A 24,927-nucleotide genomic window follows, 5' to 3' on the forward strand; every position below is an offset into this window, starting at 1 on the left:
ACCAAAAAGAATGTTTTTCAAAAAAACCTAACATTCTAATTCACTAAACAACTAACATTCTAATATTTTCTGTTTGTGGCCAGCAGCAGTAGGATTTCCACAACTGTCAAGTCACACACACCATCCTTTGGGAGGGACAGACAGAATGCTGGCAACTTTTAACTAGCAAATCTTGAGAACTTTTGAAAACCTCCACCCTGTAATACCAGCAATAAAGCCCAGTGACTGCAAAGCCAGGTGTGAGACTGAGAGTTGACCTCCTTCCCCAGCAGGCCAGCCCTCCAGAGGTACCATGCAGAGGCAGCTCATGAAGACAGGTGCTGCTCTGCATCCAAAAACCTTGTGGAGAAAAAACCCATCCCTGATTGCATTGGGTGGTTGGCATTTTTAATTCCCATTCTTCAGAGAAAGAAAAGTGATGGAGGAGACAGCAGTGCTGTTTTGGAGCTACATACCCAAGGGCCACAAACAAGCCATGACAGCAAGGTGTGTACACAGGGTGCATCTGCCTCCTGCTGAGGGTGGGTGTTCTCCCAGACCCTGCAGCCTGCTCCCCGTGGGTCAGGCCAAGGAGAAATTGTTAACTCGCTGAGATTTGCAGGATGTGAGGACCAAATATTTAATTAAAGCCAGACCTGGTGTGTGCTATCACACAATACATCTTATCTGAACTTGCAACATAAAGATGTTGTCCACCAGTGTTTGTGATTGATTCAGCACTGACAGATGGCCAAGCCACATGGTGGGGTTCAGTGTCCCAAGCACAAGATCCTCACCAGGAGCTTGGGGGACCTCATGGAAAGGGCCAGAACACACTGAGTGGGAAACAAACATGCTACATGCACACCAATAAATTAAAGATGCTGAGGAATGCTGTAGCACTTCACCTATTTTCCTGGAAGAATCCTGCATCTATGCTAGTAATTTTTTTTGTTTGTTTCCTAAGCAGGAAATGTCCAACATTTCTCAATTTAAAAGAGAGAAAACCATACAGATGGGAGTATTATTGCCTTCATTTTACAAAGGAGGTAGTACCAAGAGACTGAAAAATGCACTTAGAAGTTACACACGATGATTTTGAGGTTAAAGATTTTAAAGAACTAGAGAATAACTTGAGACTCCATTTTTTTTCCTTAGCAGATTTCCTGTCTCTCCTGTTTTAACAAATGTAAAATAAGTAAGTGACGTGTTTTTAAAATACTTCCACTGATATTTTTTTAGAAACACAAAAGTGACTTTAGGTAGGGGTTTTTTAGTGAGTGGGAATTCTGTAACTTTAAAATGTAAAATTCTTTTTTGCTAAGCTAGAAATTCTCTTTCATAAGACAAAGCATCCATTCTCAGTAGCAGCAGCAAACTTTTGTTTGCAGCAGCAGTAGCAAAATACCCAAACTTTTGGTTAGCCCTGGACTTCAGCACCTTTACCTTCGGGCCATGTACATGTATTAACTGGGGAAGCAAGTTCGGAGGAGAAGCAGAAACAGTTTTTCTGGCAGCTTATTGTTTGCATTTGACAGCTGTTGGAAACTGCTTACATGCTGGAAATATTAATAGTCTTGATGGAGATAAGTGAGGCAGGCAGGCAGGAATTAGAGGAGCTGTTTATCACATGGCTCTCCTGTATGGCTGCAACTTCCTCTGCACTACCTAGATAATACAATTTGGTCCTAAAACACGTGCAGCAGAGAGTGGAATGTTTACTTGGAGCCCGAGCCAGGAAATAAAGGCTGCAGCAGGCTAAGTGAAAGCCTTGCACCTTCTCCTCACCTGCCAGGTTTATGTAGCCAGAGCAATTGCTTTTCCAGCCTGCACAGGAGAGAAGGAGAGACTCTTCCCTCTTTGCTGTGGACCCTGTTTCAATGAGTTATCCCTCTGCCCTTCGGGGTGAGGATGCTGCAGTGTCCCATACACCTACCTTTACCCTCAGGGCACTCCAGACAGAGCTGATGAGGATGCAGCTGCCTGCTTATTAAGCAAGAACCCTTGCAGGGAGCTCTTTCCTTTGATCATTGCACATATGAAAATACACATACAAATCTATGCATACATACACATGTGTCTCTATTTAAACACATGTGTACATGTTCCTCAGCATATTTAACATTGCTACATTTATTACCACCACATTCTCCAAATGCAAGCACATTCACCTAAAGTAGAAATGTCACCAAACTGGTACACTGCCACAAAAAAACTCTAATGCCAGGTCAGCTCTGCTACTCAGCCCACTCTGTTACACCCTGCAGCTTGTGAGAGGTACAGGTCACTGCACTGCCTCAGTCCTCAGTCAAACTCCATCACAGCAATGTCAAAGTGAAATTTACAGGTAAGAAGCTCCCAGGATAACAGCATGTTCAACACCATTTAAATGTGGAATGTACCAGCAACAACCTAAGTCATTCTCAGCTTTGAAAATTAAACTGCCACAGACAGGGGGAGAGGGAGATAATGACAGATTCATAATTCAAAATTCTTGAGAACTGCTCATCTGATTTACAAGACAATTAAGTAACTTGCAAGACAATTTTGCTACAGCAAATCAGAAGTCAACTTTTGTCTCAACATGACATTTAATTGATAAGGGAAAGTAAGAGGAAATTATCAAAATACTTCCCTACAAACTCTGCTCAGAAATCAGCAGGCTTTGGAAGTTGAAAAAGGGAGAATTGCTGATAGCTTAAGGATGACAAGCAGGGTAAAGGCAGGAAAACATTTGCAAAATACTTGAAGCACAGAATCTGCTTCACCCAGCTGCACACCAAGACATCACTTGAGGCACCCCTACCCCTGCAGGTGGCAGAGGGGGTCCCCACTGGTGGGGGGTGCAGCTTCTGCACTCCAAACTTGCTTTGTAACCTAACTTACTGGTTAGGGTAACATACAGCCCTGCAGGACAGGGAGATGAGATGTGATAAAATCACATAGAAAATCTGTGTTAAACAGGGAAGAGCCCACACTTAAATTGTGTATTTGAGTACGTAACTTTCAGGAGGCAGGATGGGTTGGCAATTGCAGAGCCATAAATCAGCCAAGATCATATTAATTTACAAATTTCCAGGTGAAATTCCGTTTCAAGTTTCGGAGCAAGATGTTACAAGTATTATTTAAATGGGGCATATTCAGCAAGGACAAGTTAGGAGAATGTTTTTACCTACTTAAATAAAAGGAAATTCCCTTCTTGATTTGAAACAAATGGAAACAAAAACTGTAATTCAATTACTTTTAAATCAATCTTTTTGTCCAGAATGAGAGTAGAAAGCTGTCTGCCAAGCCAACCTGCATCACACATCTTTTTGATGGAATAATCTATGTCTTTAATTAAGGAGTAAAAAGCAATGTAAGCCTACCAGTTAATTCACTACCAGAGAGGCAGTGAATTAACTCCTCCATTGCTTATAAGAATAATACTCAATGTATCACTCACACAAATAAATTTGATTTCTTGATATTCAGTAGTGGGGTTTCCAGCTCATCAAAAATTAAATGTTCTCCAAACATAAATCCTTGGGAAACTTAATTTCTCTGAAACTACAAGCTTTTGCAAACTCTGAAGCAGTAATAGGCACTTACAAATATTTATTATTTATTTTTGAAAGAGGACATTCCATAAAGGATCTTAACACCTAGTCTAGAAAAAAAAAAAATCAACTGAGGTACCTTTAATCCTGCAAGATTCCCCTCCCTGAAGGAGCAATGGGGCAGACAGGATCCCTGGCCTGGAATTCCACTTCCCATCACACACACACACACAAAGGTCACCTCTGTGCCTTGGCTATCACCAACGGGCTAGCAATCTCTCCTCCAAATCCTCACTCTTTGGTTAAGGGCAAATCCTTTTAAATAAATTTATAATCACATGTATTTCACCTACTAAAGGCTAATAAGCCCTTGCTGCCAGTTTGATAAGAGCGTGAGGATCAGGCAGCTACCACCAGAACAAAATATAATTACACAAAATAATTCTGCCCCTTCTAGTATATTACAGATCTTTTCATTATTTCTGAGGCGAACACTAAATGGCTCAGTTTCAGGTCTATTATACTTGATGATTTACATTCATTACAATCAGGGATAGGTAACCGTGGGGCTTATTATCACATCCATTACCAGTGACACCATTTGCAAGATGCTCAGAGCTAAATGTACTTGTTGCTGCAGTGATACAGGCTGGGAAACTGCTCTGCCTTAGAGGATGGGAAGGAAGAACACATCAGAAAAAAAGACCACCAAGAAATGAGCAGAGATGTTGCAGTGTTACATCAGAAAAAGAAAGCAGAGGGGGAGGTTTAAAATCATAATTGGACACACTCGTAACTGCTGTGGTTATTCCAAAGCAGAGCAGACCTGGGGAGTGAGCAAAGGACCTCCTGGGCACAGAGCTCTGAGTAATAGCCACAGCACATGGAAAAACATCTTCTCAGGTTTGATTTTGTGATTGTGAGGCCAGCAGAGCTTCACGGGGGCTTAATTTCAAGCCAAGACTTTGGCACTGCCCCTCCTGATTCCCCCCAAGCCCCCTCCTGCTCTACCTGAGCCCAGCAGGGTAGGGTGGTGGGCAGGCAGCCCTCCCTCTGCCCACCCAGCCCTGCTGCTGGATCCCTGGCTGGGAGTGGGCAGGGAGGGCTCAGCTCCACACCTGGTCCCCTCCTGGGCAGCTGATGGGGAAAGGGCTCTGCCAGGTGGTTGCACTTCAATTACATCAGCTAGGCATTGTAGGGTTAACAAGTATCCCGAGGAAATCTTTTATTCATATAACACAGTATGCCTTTGTTGATCTTCGAATAATGTTGCTTAAAATCCATTAAACTAAAATACTCTTTCAAGCCTGCAGCCTGCAACAGGTACAGCAGCATGTGCCAGTGTGGCTGTGGGCATGCTGCAGGAAATCTGCACCCCAAAAGCAGATGATTAAGTCAGCATTTCAAATAAAATTTGTTTTTTTTTCCCCTGGAAGCAACCTCTCAGCAGGGGGAACAGATTCTCCTTTATTGCATAGCTCAGCCACTCGGCTTGCTGTGATATCTCTCTGTTTTCCCAAAGGAGTAAATTAAAATTCTGGTGCACGTTTATGAAATCTGCTTTTTTAAAAACTTATAAAGAGGGGGTGGAGGGTGTGCGAGGAGGGGAGGAAACAAAAGTGAAAATGCAAGCAACTCCCTCACAAAACAGCAAGGAAACACAACAGCTTCCCTCTGCTGACTTCTAAATATTCTACTGTTCCTAAAAAAATTTCCCCATAGGTTTTAAGCAGCTCAAGTTGTCCACAGAGCTTTATCAGCACATTTAATTAGGGGCTAAGAGGTGAGTTAATCACTGAGCTGTACCTTATGCTGTTTAAACAGCCAAGTATGACATTCAAGCACACAGGAAATCATGGTGAAAATGGAGACTATGAGGAAAGGTGCCACGGTTAAACCAACCCCCCCAAAATGAGCTGCAATCAGAAAACAGATTAGTGTGTGCAGGCGATGTAATGCACAGAGGAATAGGCACACAAGTGCCAAAACCTGCCTCAAAACAGTGTGAGGGAAAGGAGGAAGTAATTAGATTACAGAAGTAATGTGACAGGCTTTGAAAAACCAGCAAGGTGGTCAGCAATAACAGGCCAAGTGCTGCTGGAGTCCTTTCCAGATCAGGGCATTTAGTCTCTGTTTTCAAATTAAAAGCTATTAAAGTATGCTGCAGACAGGCTGGAGCTGGGCTGTGGAAGCTGCAGCTCCCAGGGGAAAGCAGTGGGAGAGGCTGTCCCCAGGGTGGGGACACCCAGGGGCTGGGGAGGGGGCACAGCCTGGGTGAAGAACACTGCTCCTTGTAGACAGAGCCCTTGGAGCTGGATTTCTGAAGTGCTGGTGTTGAGACATTTCAGGTGTAACAGGAGGATGGGAATCCTAACAAGAAAGCAGGAGAGCAGAAGGTGAATTTTTAATGAAATGGTGGAAGCAAACAGGACCTAGGGAAGAAGCTACACAGCAGCAATGCCACATGCTGCTGCCATCCTCCCTCACTAGAAAATACTTCAGGTGCAGACTTAGGTAAGATTTTTCTTTTCTCAAGTTATCTTACAATTTTTGCTAAGTCTTAAGTTTATCAACGAAACACCTCTTCAGCTATAAGCTTTCTAAACTCCCATAATTAAAAATTACATTTTAGTTAAGAAACTATTTGTGAAACAGTTTTGAACATGGTACTTTGTTTAATTTGCAACTTCCTGGTTTTACAATTGCAGCTTTTTGAAAGCTACAGTGCCTCCTGCTCGAGAAACACAACAGGCAGATTTTCTGAGTCCTGAGCAGAAAGCTGTGCAGTGGACTGGATGACACCTCCCTACAAGATCCATCACCAGAGGATAGTTTACAGTTATTTAACTTACTCTCTCAAAATTCAACCACCAAATCTCACCCAACTCGAGAAAGGAGGGGCTTCATCATCCAGTGGGCAACTGTTCTGTCTCCTGCAGAACATAACCAACACTGCAACCCCTCCTGCCCAGTGGCACACTAACACTCTCCCTATTTGTGTGCAGGAGGAATTCAGTGAACTGTTTCTCCAGAGTCAGTAACAAAAGGGGAGCCGGTGCCTTTGGCAAAAGTCAGAGCAGCTATAAACAGCCCTTCTCCATGCAAATTTGTCACTACCACTGTGTCATGACCTACATCAGTCCCCTGCTACGGGAGCCCTGGTCCTGTGAGCAGCCTGCAAAATTTCATCCATTTGTTGGAAAATATCCACTGCAACACGAAATGAGGCCATCCAAATAATTTCACTTGCTAATTAACTTTGGAAATACATTACAGCCTTGTCTTCAAGAGGGATTTTAACAGACTACAGTGCTTTTTGCAGTGCCAAGCTTCCTTTCCACTTTCAAACAGCATCATTGGGCTGGTGTAACAGCAGCAATGCTGACAGACCCAAGTGGGTTGGTTTAAACTACATATTTCACTTTTTTTGCAGCACCTGTTTTCAACAAATGCCTTGGCTTTGCCGTGGTATTTATCTGTGCAAGCACAGTGTTATCTGATGGCAGTGAATAATGCTATTAATATTATTGCCTATTTCTATTATGCTACCTTGAGCAAGGTTTGGCTAGCAGGGTATTAGAATCTGCCTATATGAAGCAGATACTGCTCTGCAGCTCAAAACAATGACCAGCACTTCTGAATGAAAAGAGAGAAAGTGAGCATTAGCACATCAAAGGCCCCTTTCTGAGAGAAGAAAAATTGCATGATGCACACTTTAATCTTTCTGACAATCTATGCATGGATTGAACAGAATTCTGTTTCTCACACACATGTGAATGCTTGATATGAGGACATCTTTACCAACAGCAAAAAGAACAGAGAAAAATGTGCTAGTGCAGCCTTTGAACTTTTAAAATATGGATTAACATGCAATATTATCTAACAACTGATAGAATGACATCCTTATCTCTCTTAATAGACCCAAATAAAGCAACAACACATTTTACAGGCAGCATACAAAACCTGCTATAAATATTTTAATCTTTAAAAAAACCACAAACTATTTAAGAGATTATTAGTAGGCAAATACAGGCAATATTAAAATCTCTTCTAAATGCCTACTACTTAAAATCAGTTACCCATCACAGAACCACTGTAAGTGTAATTCACTTAATTATCACTTCTATTAGATAACTATGGGTGGAATGGGACCTGTTTATAGGCCTAAAAGAAAATATTGCTAAAATATGTGTACACCATCTATTAAACTAATCATGTTCATCCTGCAGCAGCAAGGGCAGAGGCTCCTGTGTATAGATTCTCTCACGCTGCAGAAGCCTTTGATTACCCTTTTTCCATTAAGGCAAAACATCCCTTTAAAGAAGAAGCTAAAAGCTGGGTGCAGGTAACCAGAACTCTTTGAGTGGGTTACTCCAGCAGATACACACCTGGAGATGGCCCAGCAGCTTTGGAGGATTGCTGCAAGATGGTTCCTCACATCCGATTGACCTGCACTTCCCTATAGAGGGACAAGGAGGAAAGGGAAAATGAGGGAAGGGCAAGATGTTTCTCCTCTCATTCCTGTATCAGGATGCTTTGTTGCTAATATTTCACCAAGATTGTTTGGTGATGTGTTTAACTGTTGAGTCCAATTAATTGTGGGGAACAGGAAAGGGATGGTATGGAAACAACACCCCAGACTTCATGTAAATAGAACTCATCCTCATAACTACCAGCCTGGGCATGATTTTACAAACAAGCCTTATTAAATGCACATACTAAATGAATTTGTTCCTAAAATAAGCCTAATCCATTTGCTTGTAGCTCAGTCACAGCCAGTGGAATGACATCTCAGAAGAACTAAATGAGATCACAGCTTTTGACTTGTAGAACGTCACCCCTGGAGAAAGGTGAGGCACCAAAGCTGAGCTCACACACCTGTCACTTGGCACATCCCCAAACAAAATGTGCACTTCCCAAAAATTTGTGAAAAACACTTTTTTTTGCATATACGTCAGGGACCTGGAAGTCAAATCACTGCAGTTACAAAATGAGCAGCAAACCACCTTGAGATTTGCCTGAATGGACGGTCAAGAGCTTGAGGTCAGTGCTGAGAGGATGAGGTAGCACATGGAAATACTGGAAAAGGAACCAAAAATCAGCATTTGGGAAATCTTATTAGAGACCAGCAACTGAAGGTACAGCAAAAGCTTTTGATGCTCATCTCACAAGTAATGCCTGTACAGTGCAGGGCAGGCAACACGGCTCAGTTTTCAAAATACCAAGGTTCAGCCCCATACCCAAGACTTTTACTTCACTTTGCATTTTGTTTCACCAGCACAGACCCCCAGTCAAAGCACTGGCTAGAGGGCATGCCAGGGGAGGAAAGGCTGACAGGACAGACAGATGGTCTGCCTTCAGATGCTGAAAAGGATTTCGAGGACGTTGAGTAGTATGACTTAATTCTTGTCCTGAATATTCAAGGTAAACACAGCTCAGTCCCAATGAGGTAAAGCACAACTACAGTACTGCAATACTGTACTGTATATAAACCCAGCAACAGATCATGAATGCAAAAATGCCCCAGGAAAAAGTGTCCTTTTTCTCCTTCCCTCGCCTCTCTAGCTCCTAAGTCACTCATGACAGCGATGTGACAGTTAAATTCTGCACAGCTATTGACCATGCATTCTTAATACACAGAAATCTTCAAAGACTGTTTTTCTTAAAAATCCTGACACTTGAAATACTGCCTCTTCTGCCTGAGCAGGGAACAGAAATTTACCTTCATTTTCAAAAAAATGCAACAATTTACTCATTCCGCACAAACTGACTCAGCACATCACTACAGAGTCAGAACATGCAGAGGAAAAGCAGCAGAAACACTTGAGGTATGTCTGTCCTGCTGCTTTCTCAGAATTCTGAACAATTATTACAATAGTTTCTATAACTCCAGAAGCACTAGTGGATTCCACTCCATCTTGGAATCTCATTCTACTGAACAGTACAAAAACCACAAAGCCATCTCAGTCCTGATGTTCTAAATGTAACAAAAAGATGAAATAAAAGGGGGGGAAAGCTTGTATCTGCATGTGTTGTATTTCTAACGTTCTTCCAGCAAGTGCCAAAATGAAAAACGAAACATTTTCTTTACTGGTCTCTGTACACCATCTTCAGTGGTACAAAGGAAGACTAAAAATTCTTGGTCTGGGCATTCAAAAAAACAGTAAAGCCATGTATTTGTAGGTAACAGTTTTACAGATACTGTAACTGAGATGAAAAACTGAATCTCAAAGTAAAATCTTTGCACTTTGCTTTCCAAGATGCTAGCATTTTATGAGTTGACTTCTGGGACTCCAAAATGCACGTTGCTGTGGTATTTAAAAAAGCAGGAAATGCTGGCATGCAGATCCCATCCAACAACTGGAGAATACTAACAGCCTTTACAAGGCAAAGAACACGTTAAAAGTTCATTAATTAAACAGTGCTTGTGAACAGATGGAATGGCTATCTGGGCTCTAATTACTGTAAGTTGGTACAGAGGTTTGCAGACCTTAATGAGGTTCAATAAAATGAATGATTACACATCAATCACAATTAGAGAAACCTGTAAGATGAGCTGAATTATCATGGCAACAAGTCATAAAACATGGGAGTACAAAACCCAGCAGGCTGTACAAAAGCCTATAAAGCAAACATTTCTGAATTTGAACAGTTCTTGGGGACTGGGACAATTCCTCTCTACTGCCAAGTCCATAAAAACCCCATGATTGAACTGTGAGGGCTGCCCTGTGTCCCTCCCTGACACTGCAGGACTGCAGTACCCACAGGGTTGGCAACAGCCAACAGGAACACGATGGGAATTATTTTAAAAATAGGACAGAAAAATAAACCCAGCTATTTCATTTCTTACCTCTGGAGCAGCCTGTGGGAAACAGTGTTTTCAGAACCTCAGATGTCCCGGCTGTGAGAGATGCTGCCAGCAGGCAGAGGAAGGTGGTAAGATGGAGACAGAAATTAATTGCAAAGGGAGGAGTTCACTTATGACACAAGAAGTCTCTGAACATCAGCTTTGGTGCTTGTTCCCCAGAGTAACAGCTCTATACTTTTAGCATCTTCTCTGCCCTGCTACACTCAAGTCACCCTACTGGTGTCAGTCTGGCAGACACAGCCCTTACAAACTCCAGAAGGCAACCTGCAGTCCCAGGAAGGCAATCAGAGTCCCACGGATGGCACAAGCTGAGGTGAGATCTTTCAGGAACAAGGTAAAAGAAAAATAATAGCTCCAGTTTATTTTCTAAATTTTAAAGGCTTCACTTTCCTGACGCTGATTTTTGGTTATCAAGACTTTGCAGTAATGAAAAGCTGAGCTAACTCCAGTTTTGTTTATTCCAGGGACAACATTAAGATTCCTAAATTAAAGAACTGCTACTTGAACAACTCTGCTTTGCCCAGCTGAAAGGTGGGCAGGGAAATGCCTGTTGTATTTAAAGAAGCCAACAAGCTGTAGACCAGCAAAGTTTTATAAGATCATCCACATAGTTACAGAGGTGAAAATTAGTAAGGTGGACAATTCTCAACAGGTAATCTAACTGTTCAGCATAAGTTACAGGTTCTCAAAAAAACCTGGCCCAGGTCAATTCAGAGGAAGTATTTCCTGAGGTTTTTTTAACATAAAGTGCTGTATGTGCAATAGATGGTTACTTACCATTAGATTTAAGAAATCATTAACAGCCATCTGCTCCTGTTTATATACTAGAACTTCAACAGTTAATCTTACTGTGAAATACACACGTAGGTATAATACTGAGGAGAGCAAAAATAATAATTAAATAAGCTAGCCAATAAACTCACTATGAAAAAGCAGCTTTTTCCTTTTCCTCTCTCTTGCTGTCTCCATGTTTATGTTCGCAGTCTAACAAAAAGTTCCCAGTAACAGGATGGCTTTAAAAATTTTTCAAGTGCATGCAGAGGGAAAGCCTCTTCTCTTCACAAAAATCCATATAAGTCTACGGTGATACCATTAAAGCAGCTTTTACACAAAAATTCTGCACCTCATCCTCTTAATGCATAGAATCAGTCAGGTTGGAGGGATTCCAGGAGGTGATCTAGTCTCACCTCCTCAAAGCATGGTCAGCACTGAATTCAGATGCTCATTTTTACTAAGACAGAAAAAAAGCAACTAAGAAAATTCAGAGCTAAACCTAAAACCATTTTTCCTGCTTAGAAAATAATTTCTGAACTTCTGAAAGGAGTACAGCATGTGTGGTTCATGAGAAACATACCCTAAAGTCAGGTTTTCTTTAAAGAAAAGTTTGAGAAGTGATGCAGACCTATGCTGGTGGTTCCATATCTGTATTAATGCCAGTGCTGTATCACTGGGGTCAGGCACATGAAGATGCCCACGGGCACATCCAGCTGGTCCTTCTGCACCTTTGTGGCCTTCTTACCACCTGTGGAGAGGGGAATGGGAGGTTTCAGGGACATGGGAACTGCCTTGCTGGATCAAAACCAGCTTCTGAGGTTGCACCCAGGCTTTGGCTGTGCTGAGGACATGGGACATCACACCAGACCTGTTGGGAACACCACAGACACTCTCAGCCTATCTCAAACACCTGCAAAAACCTTCTGAAGCCAGGACTTCTTAAAATCACTCCCCCTGGAGCACGGCCCTCGCTGATGCAGCCCCCCCAGGGGCTCCTGGTAACAAGTTGCTCCTGGGGAGCCTGCATCACCAGCTTGGCCACCTTCATCCTTCCCAGCAGGTCCCTTTGTTCCTTTGTTGTGATGGAGGGAGCAGGAGCTCCCACCACGCTGCCTGCTCCGGTCCCTACTGCTCCCACTTCCCTGTTGCTTTTTTCCTGGTAACAACAGTAACACCTTTTCACTCTCACTTCAAACGAGTCTTTTGGTGACCTATATAACAACTCCACATCCAGGCAGAGTACCCACGTGCCACGCAACCAGGACGTTTGCCCTGAGTTTTGCCATTTAATTTGATGATTATACTCGAAAAATTAAGATGCATCTTCTAATCTAAATTTACTGAGGGTAATTTCACTTGATTTTATTAAAATGTAGAAACAATCACTGTACGTTCTGCACAAAGGAATTAGACTGGAAGGTTAAGAATCAGCATCAGCGATCCCAGCAGCTCCCTCTAGTTGAAAAGTGTGTTATTTTTCTCCCTCGAACAGTAAGCGTAGGGGAAAGATTGCCAGATACTACAAGCTCCTTACAACAAACAGCTTGGTAACTCACGATGTAACATCCAATCAGGGTGGATCTAGTAGCTACATTGCTTCGATTCTCTCTTAAATGAAAATTATTTTTTATGCTGACTTATGCTTATTTTTGTAATATGCGATTACCAAAAGATTAAAAATTCCCAGCATTTCATAATGGATCTACTTTGGAACAAAAAAAAAAAAAAAAAAAAAAAAAAAAAAAAAAGAAAAGCAAAACAACAATCAACCAAACAACAAAACCCAAGCATATGTTAGAGCAGTGTTTTGAAAACTGTGTTTTACTGAAATTAAAAACAAGTGCTAGAACTTGCACAGGCTTTAAATACATCTAGGGTTTCATATATTGATCCAGAAGCCACCTCCTTACATTTGCAAGGCTTTGAAACTAAAAGAAGAGGCTTTTTAGCCTGAGGGGTTAAAAGTGTGGGTGTGGAAGTGGGGCTTTTGTTAGAAAAATTAGCAATGCTATGAGTCATTGTGCATTAGCGGCAGAATAGTTTTGCATCTTGTATGAATCCAGACACCATATGCCATGCGAGGGCTCTGCTACTTTATGCGGTGCCGGGCGGACACGTGGGGCATCCCCAGTGGAAGGGCTGCGGGGAGCGGGCCCGGCCATCCGGACACGCCGGACATTGTGGGGAGCAGCAGGAACAGCTGGTAAGCTCGCCCAGCTCGCCCAGCCAGCAGAGCCAGCATGCTAATGAGAGGGGCAGCACAGCACAAAGCCCGACCCGGAGGGGACACGCCGACTGCACGGGGTCCCGACGGCACCAAGTTCTGGAGGTGCCGGTGTCAGCCCGCTCCTCGGAACCGGAGGCGCTGCCCCCCGAGGACAAACGGCACCTGCCCCCTGCCAGCCCCGCAGAGAAACTCCTGCCCTCACCAACATGCCCTCCTCCCAGGCGGCACTGCACAGCACGCGTTACATTTCAGCTTCAGTCACCTCAAACTCTACTTTCTTCTTTTCTTTCTTTTTTTCACCCGTTTGTGACAAAAGCCAAACCAACCCCGGGAAAGGCAGAGCGCCAGGGAGTGCTCAGCAGCAGTTTCCAAAAGATACAGCAGAGGCTTTAGCTACACAAATCCCTTCAGCAGTGATGGGGAGAACAGCAAAATCACCAGACCTTACTTTGACAATACAAATAACACAAACCCCTTTGATGTGTAGTGAGAAAACACATCTCACAAAACCAAAATAAAACAATAACAAACAAAAAAAAACCAAAACAAAAAACCCACCACCTTAATTTGCCTGCTGTATAAGTGAAAAAAAACACCCCAACAAAAAACCCTCTTAAGACTGAACAAAGTACCGAGTAGTAACCCATACATATCCATCTTGTTTCCACCAAAGGTTAAAGGGAGGCTCTCATTAAACCCCTCAGAGGTTCTTTGTCTGCTACAACAGAAACCATAAACCACTGTGTGATGGCCCTGTGGACCTCTGCACATCTTACCTGAAGAGAGCAGGAGCTTGAGCTGGCACCTTGCTGTGGAAGGTACACTTAGTAGTTAGTTATAAACAAAACTCCTCCAGGAGGCAGGCTGGGGGTTGTTTCTGCAAGTTAAACCCAAGGCAGGCTTCCACCATGCCATGATCACACCAAAAAAACCTGCAGCTTCACCAAAGACTGACAGAGACATCTATTGCATTTTCCTTGTGAATACACGAAGACCTACACTGTGCTTTTACAGCTCTGAACTGGATAAACACTGCTGCCAGCAGCCTGAAGGGTGGCAGCAGTACACACACCCTTCTGCACATCTCAAGTTGGATTCAGGACTAGGACACAAGTTTAAGCAGCACTTCAATAAAAAACCCAGTTTCATCCAAAATTATTCATTAACAGATAATATACTACTGATGAAGAAACAGAATCAAGAAACCAAGCGTCTCATTCAAAGCAGCAGCTTCCCCATGGCAGAGGAGAGTTAGGACTCAAATTCCCAGCTCCCAGCCCTGATCTGCTGCTGATGCTTTATGCACTGCACTATGTCCAGCAAGATGGTGACTTCCCAGTCTTTGGTAGGAGCTGAAGAGATATGGCTCTGGATTTTAGGAAGCCTGTTTTCCATTAATGCACATCTACATCATGTAACAAATTCAAAGGTGAGTTTGGGTTTTTTGGTTGGTTTTCTTGTTTGTTTGTGGTGTGTGGTTTTTGGGTTTTTAATTTTTTCTATTTCTGACATACATCACACAGTACATTCATTTAAAAGAACATTATGTTAGTGATGTCACTTCACCACAGACTCATTTTTGAAACTACCCACTAAATCACTTAGCAAATAAAATCCTTTCAAACTGCTGAGGTTTATTTACTGATCCTGAAGAGTGCAGTTGCTGCACCAGGATCAGCATCAGGAGGGGCAGCAGTTAGTGCCCTTTAAAACCCTGCTACATAATCAGCTTGGGACTTTCTCGGCAACTTCGGTGATCTTCACAGCTTCCAGCCAGCTGTGGAGAAGAATAATGATGCTCCATGTTGCAGCAGAAAAACAAATTGCACTGTTAACACAAACTTCACTGCTGCCTCCCTTGGCTTCTGCAGCATGGGGAGGCTCACCAGCAGCTCACAGCAATGCCTACAGAGGATGTTTCTATCAAGCCATGTGAACGGGGACAGATCAGTGGAGAAGCATGCACAAAAATACAGAAATGTAAAGCCACTGTGTCCACACATCCTTCAGCAGTGCGTGCAGCTCAAATCCGCAGCAGCGGGACACACTCCCTATAATCACAAGTGGGATGCAGTAGATTTCTCTGCAAGTCTATGAATAAGAGCTGAAGAGCCGCCTCCACAATCCCATGTAATGCCACCTAAAAGCTTTGCCTCGCATGACTTATTACAGGCTGGAGCAGATTAGAGGCATCGATCGCCGCCTGGAGAAGGTTCTGGCCGGGAGGAGGGAAGGCGGCGGCAGCGCCAGCCCGCCCGGCCATCGATCGGCTGCGGGGGAGCGGTGCTGCGGGATGGAGCTCAGAGCTGCTGCACCACCACGCCTCCACCAGCCTCCCTCCCAGAACCAGGGCTCCTTCCTCTCTGCAGCTCGGGCCGGGCACAGCAGCCACCGGCCCAGCCGAGGACGGGGAGCTCAACCTGCTGCTCCCTGCAGACAAAGCAGCGCAGGGACCGGCTCAGACAGACGCTCCCGACAGCCAGAGCCCGTGGCTGGGGCAGCGCTCTCAGATGCCATGTCACATCAATTGTCACAGCTCCTCTGACACATGCTGCAGCCTTCCCTAGTCATTTCCAACAGCATCCACACAGCTCGAGGGCGTAACTTCTTTGGATGAAATAAAGGGAACAAATTGTGAACCTTTCTCTAAAAAGACCAACAGCTTTCTATTTTACTTTCATGGTACGATCACACACACCCCCTTCAGACCCAAAGCAGAGCTCTAGATGCCAGCTCAACAAAGCACATTTTGAAAAGTGCACAAAATGTGTTTTCAGGCATCTGGCATTATGTGCACCTTCAAAATGTATGACAGCCATTCACACAATGTAGTCCATCATAGCAAATAACCTTTCTTTTCCAGTCTCTGATAAAGCAGGTAAGCTGATCAGTTGCTTTACATGAAATAAATCAGGAATTGGCTTAAACCAACAAAAGGAATTCACTCAGAGTTCAAAGCTGATGCTCTTCGTTTAATCTTCATGATTCCAGACATTACAGACTGCTACGTAGTACATCTGTTATTAAGTGGATAGGATGTAATGAATTAAACTCACAGATACCTTTTTTTGTCATGTATTTAGCTAGTCTTTTGATTTTGTCCCACTGAACCACTTGTTTGGCATAGTTAGCAGGCATACCATGGTCATTACAGTGGGTAGTACTTTAAGACTTATTCAAGTATCAAATTTCTTCTCCAAAGTCAGGGTTGTTTTCTCCTGGCCCACAAACAGGATTGCAAATTGTGAGCAGGGAAATGGTGACATCCAGTGCTCAGACATTATCTGAGGCATGGGCATCCTCGCTGTGCTCTGTGCTGTTTGTCTGACACACAGGTGTGTTACATGGTGGCAAGGTACTGCCTTTCCCTGTGCAGTTCCATGGAAGCTTTTTTGCTCAGACATCACTATCCCCAAATCCCAATGTCTTTCTGGAGACCAACAATAAATTATGGACCAACCAAAGTGCCTGACACCTGCAGACTCGGTTACATTTTCATATTTGGAGGTTTACTAGCACCTGAGCTTAAAAACTATCACCCTAAACAGCATCTGTAAATCAGAGCTGAATGCAAGCTGGAATCTCTACAGAGAGGACCAGGCCCTGGATGTGCACTGCTGCCACTTGGGGCAACTGGGACTCCCCAGTGTATGGATGTTCAAAAATACTTTTCCAACTTAAAACTAATTTAATATAAGCTGGAAGAGGACACAAAGGTGCAGTTTTATATCATCACCACTACCATTTTTTAAATATTCATTACCAGGACCAGAACAGACCCTTGCTTAGGAGGTCCTGCTCAACCCAATTACAGTTTCACAAGGAACTACATTAGGAATGCACTGTTTTTCATCACTGTTCAGAACTCCTGAGGCATACTGATCATAGACTTGTGTTAGCCTTAAATACTGACAATTAACAACCTCTGATTTAATTGAGTTTAATTATGAGGAATTTTGCATTTGATACATAATTATTTGCTTGTAAGATTAATTGTTCCTTCCTTTTCCCTGCACATGAAGAGGTTGCTTTAACGCTTTCAAAAACTTGCATAAATATATGCACTTGCTACAATGATCTTAGTAAGTTTAAATATTATTCTTCTTTGGTTTTATTTCACTTAGGCCACCTTATTGATTATGCTTTCTGTAAAATACAGGGGCACATTTAAAATAAAAACCACTGTCTGACAAAGCAGACTGGTGAGGCTGCTGAAATGCATTACCTTGCACTCAACAGTTACTTAAGGATGGTGAGAGCACCAATTAGTACGATCTGCAGCCGCTCAGCCTCAGTGCTTCATTGCACCAAGAATGAATGCACTCCTGAAAAAATGGTTAATTTGAACATTTCCTAATGTATAATCATCCGTGACCATGTAAACATTGCAGCAGCTACAGAGACAACTGAGCTCTAACTGTTCAGAAGACAACAGAGCTACGCATTAACTACCCCAGTTTTGCTCCTGTGCGATGCTGCTGTCCAATGGATACAAAGAACTTGCAGCCTGAAGGGCTTTAAACTGAAGTTTAAATATAGTTATTTTTTATGAAAATTTCTCTCACCCGAATGAATTTCTTAAAACAGAAACAGTTGCATAAACATAAAAAATAGATTAAAAAATAATAATCTGACGCAGTCTGCTGTAGTTACCTTCCTCATTTTCAAAGAAATCTCCAACAGAAAAATGTATTTGGGCACGACAGTGGAATTTGTGTCATCATGACCAAGCGATTACAGTGCAGCCAGATTCTCCCGCGGCTCTGCGGCCCTGGTCCCCATGGAAACTGGACTCGGATATTGTCCTCCACTCGCTGGAGCACCGGGACTCGGGAGCCTTTTGTGCCTGATGAGATTTCTTCCACAACCTTCCAGCAACAGACCCTATGCTTCCTCCTGACTCTTTCTTAATTGAGATGCAAATTAATCTCTGTGGCTGATTACACTTCCCTTCAAGCCCCTGACATGTGCAGCTGTAACCGGAGTTTACAGACTTTCCAACAAGTGACTTCAGCTGTCACTGCCAGCAAGAGGCTGCCCCAAATCCCCGGCACGCGACCCCGCTCCAGCAGAGCCCCCCTGCCCCACCAGCTCCTTCCTGCCCCTCGCCAGCAGAAGCTCAGCTCTGCTCCGAGCAGGGGCCCACCAGGGATCCCACACCCTCCAACATGGGCACCATGGGCTTGGCCTCTTATCACTAGTGAGCCACTTACACCAGAAGTGTTTGTGCCCCGTTTATAACCAGACCAGAGAAGACGTTTATCCCCTGACCCCCGATACAGACGTGTGACAAGCAGGGTGCTCCTCAGCCCTGCCTCTCACAGCTCTCCAGCACTCACCCCAACAGCAATGCCATGCCTGATGTGCTGCCAAGCAGCACCTGCTACTTTTCCAGGATTATTGCTTGTTATTTCTCACTTTAATGAAATTTTTGGAGTTAATTCACCTTTGAGTTATTGAGTCTGACAAAGTTACTATGCTCTTTCAAACTTGCTGGGTCAGCTTTCCCCTCTCCTCCTGGCAGCAGCTGGCAAAGCAAGCACCTGGGCAAAGCCTCCCCCTGCCTGTGCACCCTCCCAGAGCTGCAAAGCAGTGCTGCAGCCCTGGACACATCCAAACACCACCTCGACACCCCCCCACATTTACAGCCCAGCTCCTGCCTCACAGTTTATTCAATCCCAAAGTGTTGCATTCCCTACAGCAGAAGTCACAGTTAGCTTTCTCCACCACCCCACGGTCACCCCGAGGGGATCTTTCCACCACATTCTCTCTGCCCAGTTTGAGAAGCTTCTCCCTCCACCTCCATTCATCAACCAGACAAGGGGCAGTTGATTCCCTGCAGAAATCGTCGGTGCAAAAGCCGGCACAAGAAGGGAAAGAAAAGAATCTGGGGACAGATGCTGCTTCAGCTAGAGCTCAAACATATGCTGAGGGGCAGCATGTGCCACCATACCGCTGCTCCTCACGTTTCCCTGGGGACCAGGAGGGACCCAGAGAGACCCCGTGGGGAAGCAGGAGCACAGCAGGCTGGTGAGCACCGTGTGCTCACAAAATGCTGAAAGGCAAGAGATGAGCGGGAGGAACCAGAGGTGGTGGGACAAGGAGGGAGGGGACATCAGCTCTTTGTTCTTGTCACCTCTGTTCCCCACATTCATTTTACCACACTGCTATTGAATTATTGTACATCGACTGTACAGGAAGGTGGATTAAGCTGAATTCTGTATAGAAGAATTTTGGTAATTAGCTAGATTTCTCTCATGAAACAAAAGTGGAAAACTTGGCAAGTTTTGGATCATCTGTTAGGTACTGCCATGGCTGTGCATGAATTCAACTGCTTACACACAACCAACTGTCTTTGTTTTAAAATGAGCACATGATGGGGCTAATAAAATACAAATTAATTTATCCACATTGCTACTTTTAATTTCTAATGACTTTTGCAAAGTATATCAGATATAATTTAGCCTGTATTTAAGAAAGCAATATTTCGTGGATATTTTGTGGTTTTAAAATGTGTCTCAAACTAATTCATCAATGTTCTTTCAAAGATCAAAACATGTAATTTACAAACTCTTTCTCAAACTCATATGGTTAGAAAAGCACTCAAATCAAAAGCTCCACAAAGAAAACAAAGTGAAGTGAGTGTTGGTCCTGAGATAAATTTTACAATTAACAAGACAAGCTATAAAATGTTTCTAGAATAATTATGGCATTATGAGAAAATCCTAGAATAAGTAAAAAACAGTAATAATCCTAGAATAAGTGAAAAGTAGTAAAACACTGTCAGTCTGCATAGCACACAAGAATAAAAGTCTATGCTACCATTTCTGTACCAGAGAAGCCTACCATGTAGTTATCTTCCAGCAAGTGTTAGAAAATATGTATTGAAAACACCCAAACACAGACATGGCTGGAATGAAACTGGAATTTGGGAACTAAAATATCTCTATCTGAGGCCAAATCCCATCTGCTTTATTAATGTCATGAATCCAAGTAAACTCCATTGGACGCTTTTCTGAAAGAGAAAGCAACACAACCCAGCCATGTGTATTAAGCTAATATACACTGTAGGTAACTCCCTGAGCTTGAAAGATAACTGAGTATTATCAGTACTTACTGTTGAAAGTGTCAGTGTTAAGTCCAAGCTCAGCACCAGGAGACTGCCTGAAGCTGCTGCTGAGAACACTCTCGTGTCTTCTTTTTACAACACTGGATGATAACTGGGTGTGAACAACTGAAAACACCCAGCTTGACACCAAGAAAGCTTTGACCTTTTCCAGTAAAATCAAAGGGGAGAGAGTTTCACTGAAGCTTACCTCTCTGCAGAAGAACATTCAGAAGTGAAAACCCTACCCAAAGGAGCCCTGCCACAGGGGAGGAAAGGATACAAGCTCTGGTAGAGAGGGATGAGTGACTTGACAGCTCTGCTGGCATTGATGCACGTGGCACAGATGAGGCTTGGCAGCAGCTTTGCAGTCACGATTGCTCCATCAAAGAGAGGACCAAAGAATGGCACCTGTGGACCCCAAAAGAAAGACAATGCAAGTCAAGCCAAGCCAAATGGCCAGCATGGAGCAACTTACAAAACCACCAGCAGAAACACACTGCTGGGCTCCAGAAAGGGAGGTTATCTGGTTCCATTAGAAGCAACAGCTTGCTCTAGGTGTCCTCTCCAGATCCTGGCCCAGAGACTCCAAGCAGAGCAGCACAACACCAAAACAAACCCCCTTGACAGGTTGTAGCCCCCAGACCATGACCACCAAGGTCCATGGGGTGGGACCCTTGCTAGCACCATGTCCTGTGTCTTGCTTTATAGTATTGACATTTGGAATAAAAAGCATCAGACCCACTAGAGGAGAGCAGTACATTCTGCTGTACAGTAGTGTGACAACATTATTTTCAACACTGAAATTTCTGGAGTCATTTATCTCCTAATTCTTTGAGTTTAAGTCTTCCATAATTGCCATCACCACACTTCAAATGAATAGGCACATTTCACAGGATATTAAACATGAGCTTATTATTCACATGAACAAAATTCTTCTATGAATTTGAAATCAATATTCCCTTTTGAGCAGCCATTAAGAGACAGTTCCTGTCTCACATCCCAACAGGAGACCCTGATTCACTGGCTGAATCCTACACTGGCAAGAGATTTTGCAAAGAAGTATTTCTTTCAGTAATCCCCTATAAAATCCTTCCATGGACTTCACTGAAAGGAAAAAAAAAAAAAAATAAGCTGATGCAAGGTAACAAGGGCTGAGGGAAGCAGAGGAGACGGCAGAAAAACCCCAGCTCTCTGAGGCAGTGCCCTGTACAGAGGGTGGGATGGGCACAAGCAGGTGGAACACATCGAGGTGTTCAAACATTGTTCCTTCAGGGTACCTCCAGAGGAACCTCCCCTACAATGTCATTTGGTGACATGTGGCTCTTCAAATAAGGGCTAAGCTAGGTAGAACAGATGTTTTTTAACAGTGAAAAATGTCCAGAATTGCATACCTAAGACATGGCTTTGCCATACCAAACCCAGAAAATTTTAATGTGTAAATATATAATAAACTGTTGTTATTTACAAGTGCTCAAACTCATTTCCCTTTCACAAACTCAAAACGAAAGAAAAACCCAAATAAAAAACTCAGCCGAACCAAACCCTTGAACAGAAGCTAGCAGCAATTATCAATATTTAAGCTCTGGATTTTTTCCATCTGTACAGAGGCTTATCACATAAATAAATACCCTCTATTATTCTTCTGCAACCGCTTGTGGGTGACTGTGACAGTCATTCAATAAATGGACAAAGGGAATAATATAAATCCCTTGCATCCAGGGAATTCCTCTAATTAGAAGTGGCAATGAATTACAGAAGAAATTTGGTTTTAATATAACACCTGCAAATGACAGCTGTCTTTTCAGGCAGTTATTTTGTCATTCCTTTACTTAAAATAATTACCTGCCCCTGCTGCCCCCCAAAATAGATTAGTGTAACATGTTTCCACAGTGGGTTTGCCTTTTTTTTTAATATTACCATTACTATTCAGGCAGCTGAAAAGAAAGGTGACAGGCAGAAAATCTATGCCACCAAAGGGATAATGCTCTAGAGCACAAAGTTTTTCCTCTTTAAGCAATAATAAATTTTTAACAGATACTCTTCTTACAAGTATTGACAAAAGGGAAAAAAAACCCGCACAACTATACTTCATGCAACTACAAATAAGGAGGATAAGTACATACTACCATTAGAAGTATAACAAAAAAATACTACATCTTTTGAGTCAGATTAGCACTTAAATATGCTACTACTGTACAGGGAAATTCACTCTCAGGGGTTTTTTTGTAAGCTGTTTTTACTTACAGGACTTTGTTTTACTGTTTTTAAACCACCTGAAGTCTAGTAGATTTTAACACAGTATTACAGAATTTGTATACTTTAAATACAAAGTGTGTATATCTTATACAACTTATATGAGTATCTAAAAATACAAAACCATCTCTATATACTCTCAGATTTAAAAAAAAAAAACCTTGCAGTGAGCACCATCCAGAAAATTTATCAAAAACACCTCCAATCTGCCTGACATTTTAGAACAAAAAGTTCAGCAACAGTTTTCTCTGAAGATTTACTAGTCATACTCCAGTAAATCTGTGTGCAATACTTCTCTGCACTACAGAGTTGCTTTCAGACAGGCAGGCCAGCTCCAGGAGAATCCTACAGCCCAAGAGCTCTCCTCAGCATCCCTGCACAGTGCTGAGCTCAGGGTGCAGTGGGAGCTCCCCAGCCTAACTTTCACAGAACTGGGAAACCTGTTTCATCCAAGCATGTTGCAAATAATCAGATTATTTCAAGAACTGTGTCCCAGGCACACACTTTATCAAGAAGCACACATTTTCCACGACCCAAAGCTGGCACAGCCTGGCAGAGAGAAAAAGAAAATAATGCAGAGGTTGGGAGGGACTTTGTGTGAGAGCAACCGATTCCACACGGCCAAAGAAAAACAAAGCATGACCCACGTGAAACCAGACCCCGGGGCAGGGGTTCCCCACGGTGGTTCTGAGGTTTCCAGACCCCTGGACTCACAGCCCAGGAGCACACCAGCAGCCCGTGTGCCTGCCTGCCTGCCTGGACACAAAGCTGGGAATTATTAATTCCCGAGCAGATCTCCCGGCCACGCCGAGGGTCATTAAAGTCAATGGAACTCGCATCTCGTCAGCTTCCATCTGCACAGGGGGCTCTGCCCTAACGAGGAGCTGGAGGGGGGAGCAGGCTCCCCACGCAGCACTTGTCTGGTGTTAAATGCCTGTTGGAGGAAAACAGAGTTGTGAATGGCTACAAAAATATATTGTGCTTTGATAGGAATCAAAAAAGCAAAGGGAAGCATCCCCTGCCCCAAGTACTCCAAATGTCAACGCAAGTAATCCGTGAAACAAAAATTAATATTCAGCCCACTGCCAACACCTGCTTCACTACAATTTCCCAGAAAAAAATAATTATTTCTGTTGCATGCAGTAAAAGTAGGCAAGGTTAAATAAACCTTTTGAGCACAAAGACTTGCCCTCTATAGCAAGCAGCACTAGTTAAAAGAGTGGGGAATGGGTAAATTATTGTACCAAATGGCTGAGAATTAATCTCTGATGACTAGCTGCAATCTAACGAGGCATCTGTGTCCCAGGGAACCCGCAGTATGTCCCTGGCGGTATGTGCAGTGTGTAGAGTCTGCCTGGCATGCTTTGTCCTCTTTTGCAGGCAGCTTTTCGTCTCATTGTTCAGAATATCCTCATGCATCTGTGACGCGTGGAATGCATTCACACTAACAGACTTACTATTGTCTTCCCTCAGAAGCTTTGTCGAGCAAAGACTGCATCACGGTTCCTGATAATTATATTGCTTAATTAATCAAGACAAAAAAAATTTGCAAATCATTGCCCCGTTGCCAAGCAGGCAGATAAAAAATGAAAACAATACAAGCTGAAGCAATATAACAAAAGTAACAGCTATCTGATCAGAAATTCTTATATAATGAAGCTATTAATGCTAAATCGGTTAATGTTAACATTGCTCCAGGTGTCTCTACTTAGATGCAAACAAAAAGGCTAACATTATGTATATAAAAGGCCAAATGTTGCCATGGATTCTGTAACCTGATAGAGAGGACAGCCTTTTCATTTGATTAGGGAATGCAATTTAAATACCAGGGACTGAAGCCAAACAACAGACATTTCTCTCTGCAAGCCTCTTTCATTCACCCTGGGGTCAGTAGCTGGTGAACAAAAGGTCAGCCACACTTGCCCTGGAAATGTCTGGATTAATTTTATTACATTGTAATGGTTTGTACTTTAAATGTACGGATAACACTAAATTTCCAGTTAGCTATTATTCTTTCTGCCCGTTGGGTATTTTTGACTAATATGGAAGATGACATAGCTTTTCTCCATTGGTTCACAGAATTTTCAAGCATGTTCATAACACTGGGATCTGATTTTCCTGATAGAACATTAAAAGCTAAAATTCCCAAGAAGTAAATTGCAGAACTCGAAACCAAGTG

General features: G+C 43.1%; 1 protein-coding gene across 5 annotated transcripts in view; it reads right to left on the reverse strand.

Moving 5' to 3' along the window:
• RALGAPA2 (Ral GTPase activating protein catalytic subunit alpha 2) overlaps positions 1–24,927 on the reverse strand; it is a 111,915-nt gene that overhangs the window by 20,850 nt on the left and 66,138 nt on the right. For all 5 annotated transcript variants that reach the window (XM_071738745.1, XM_071738743.1, XM_071738744.1 and 2 more), the window contains one exon: positions 20,776–20,903. In XM_071738745.1, coding sequence (XP_071594846.1) covers positions 20,776–20,903 — 128 coding nt within the window. The remainder of the gene's footprint in view (positions 1–20,775; positions 20,904–24,927) is intronic.

This window comes from Heliangelus exortis, chromosome 3 (genome assembly GCF_036169615.1).
Source record: "Heliangelus exortis chromosome 3, bHelExo1.hap1, whole genome shotgun sequence".
In the NCBI taxonomy this organism is placed as follows: domain Eukaryota; kingdom Metazoa; phylum Chordata; class Aves; order Apodiformes; family Trochilidae; genus Heliangelus; species Heliangelus exortis.